The sequence below is a fragment of the Eptatretus burgeri genome, chromosome 5 (assembly GCF_056783735.1).
Source record: "Eptatretus burgeri isolate ZD-2024b chromosome 5, Ebu_testis_v1, whole genome shotgun sequence".
NCBI classification, from domain to species: Eukaryota; Metazoa; Chordata; class Myxini; order Myxiniformes; family Myxinidae; genus Eptatretus; species Eptatretus burgeri.
Window position 1 is genome coordinate 74,117,090 of NC_140965.1, and position 2,385 is coordinate 74,119,474.

Genomic DNA, 2,385 nt, shown 5'->3' on the forward strand with positions numbered 1-2,385 from the left:
CTTTTGAAATAGAGGTCCAGCATGATCTGAGACTGATATGGGCAAGTTATGTCCCACAATAAATCCACGAAAGAGAAGTTCCGCTCGGGTAACATCCTCTTCCTCGCTTGTCCCTTGTTTGGTGAAATAATTCAGAAGTGTACCGGTACTCGTGCTCGAAGATCTCTCCTTTGCAATGTCTGTGTGCCGCTTGCTTCAACGTGCTTCCGAATATCATCGCGACCTCCGTGCTCAACTGAAATATCAACGCTGCATACTGTACAATACGCATGATGAATTCCTCTTTCAGTCTTTCAAATACACGGGTATTGGAGAATGTATTCCGGTCTTGTACTTGAGACCATTTCTTGGTCTTCGTAAGCTTCTTTTCTGCCATTTCGTAATCAACATCGAGGGCTTGAAGCATCGGTAACTTCGAAGTCGATGTTCCACAGCTGCAGCGCGACTCGTAGAACTCTAGCGGCTGTTAAATTAAACACCGCACGGTGGTCGCGACCGCCGGGCTGGTACGGGGCCCAGCTGCATGCAGTGAGCGTATCGCATGCATATACACTGTGCATACATACCGCATGCACTGTATTGCACACATACCGCATGCACTAAATCTCAGTGCATGATCGCATAAGCGAGATCCAGACCCAATGTTTCGCTGCTCCTCATTTGAATTTGCAATTTTTTACGTACAATTTGGTAGCAGCGAACGTTATGGAGTTACCACATGCTATACGTAGCAGACGATGCTTTTCATTCAATTCTCATACTAGTACATTGTGATTAGTGAACAGTGCAAAAATATCAAAATTTCGGGAGGATAAGGATAGTGATCGTAAGGGCGGGAGTTTGGGTGAATTTTCGGAAGCCTCCCGATGAAATCGGGAGGGTTGGCATTGCTGTGTTTATTCTGCTTCAGAGTTGAAAGTTGACTATTGCCACTATGTGCGATGCACTCTTACAGGTACGAAGTTTCTTTCAGTCCAGGTCACAGTACCGAGAAAAACGTAACGTGACCACTAGGAGGAGCACAAAATTGGTCCTTCAGTATTAATATCTTCTTCTTCTTCTTTCGGCTGCTCCCGTGAGGGGTCGCCACAGCGGATCATCGGTATGATCCGCATAGTGATTTGGCACATGTTTTACGCCGGATGCCCTTCCTGACGCAACCCTGGTCGCCTCTTACGACACAGGAATATGGTACACCTATTTTATCCGGGGTATACACCGGCCCAGTATACTGGTACTCATTTCGCCGACCTCGGAAGGATGACAGGCTGAGTCAACCCCCTGGTGTATTAATTCAGTGGCCCAACGGGGCTTGAACTCAGGACCTTTTGGATCCCAAGCCGCTGCCCAAACCACTGCGCCAACACACCAGGCTCCTTCAGTATTAATATATCGATAATAAATAAACAAATAACTAATAAGAAATGTTTCAATTCATGAATATTGAAATATTATGAAAGCTCAAGGGGTATGAGCACATAAAAAGGTTAAGAACCTCTGGTCTATAAGCATTGCAATGCATCCAGCAATTTGTAGGTGTGATGATCAGACATTCGATGATATAAGTGAGGAAAGTGAAAAAAACACATTATCGTTAAGATATTATTGCGGCCTGTTCCAAGCAAAGGCATTTTGATCAGGCCTAAAAAAAATGGCAGCTTAAGACTCTTGCGAGCTGACAGAGGGCTGACTAAGATGGTGTGCTGCAATCTTGGTAAGGCTTACTTTGGTTTTTTGTGATGAGTACCCCCTAAATTATCTTCAAAAGGGGGTGTTTAAAGTAACCCAAACACCCAATTTTCATTCTTGCACCACCTTGGAGTTCCCTTCATATGCATGCAATGTTTGGGGCCACTAGGTTTCATGGTTTTGGAGTTATGGGGGAGATGGACGGACACACACCGACATTTATTATAATAGATTGTGACCATTCCTACCTTGTTTACATACTTTTTGGCATGCCATCACTCCACAAAGTACGTTGGTGGAGTTGTAAATATCCTTGTACATTATATTTTTTTTTATATATTTTTTACTACTTCTTAAATATTGGCCGATTCGGCAATGCCTTTCTGTGGGTTAAACGACAACATACCTGTAACTTGCAAGTTGCAGTGCTATCTGAATGAAGCTGTCTGGACTCATCTTCATGCCTTTTGGAACATTCTTCCCAAATGCAGTAAAGGATAAGAATTTCAAATCCACATCTTTCACGAGGCTACAAACACAGACACAAATGTACCAATCAGCATTAGTGGCATCATGAATGCAATTCAATCAGGAGATGTTAAACAGCATATTTGCAATCGTTTTATTTAAATAGTGTAATCAATACATTTAATGGCAATTATCAAACCAAAGGCTGGGAGTTCAAAAAGTGTGGTC

At 43.1% G+C, this 2,385-nt stretch overlaps 1 protein-coding gene across 2 annotated transcripts in view; it reads right to left on the reverse strand.

Annotated features, from left to right (window-relative positions):
* Positions 1–465: 465 nt before the first annotated feature.
* Positions 466–2,385, reverse strand: part of LOC147026703 (carnitine O-acetyltransferase-like) — a 73,088-nt gene continuing 71,168 nt past the window's right edge. For both annotated transcript variants that reach the window (XM_085882424.1, XM_085882426.1), the window contains exon 10: positions 466–2,218. In XM_085882424.1, the coding sequence (XP_085738550.1) occupies positions 2,080–2,218 (139 nt within the window). In that variant the 3' untranslated portion in view covers positions 466–2,079. The remainder of the gene's footprint in view (positions 2,219–2,385) is intronic.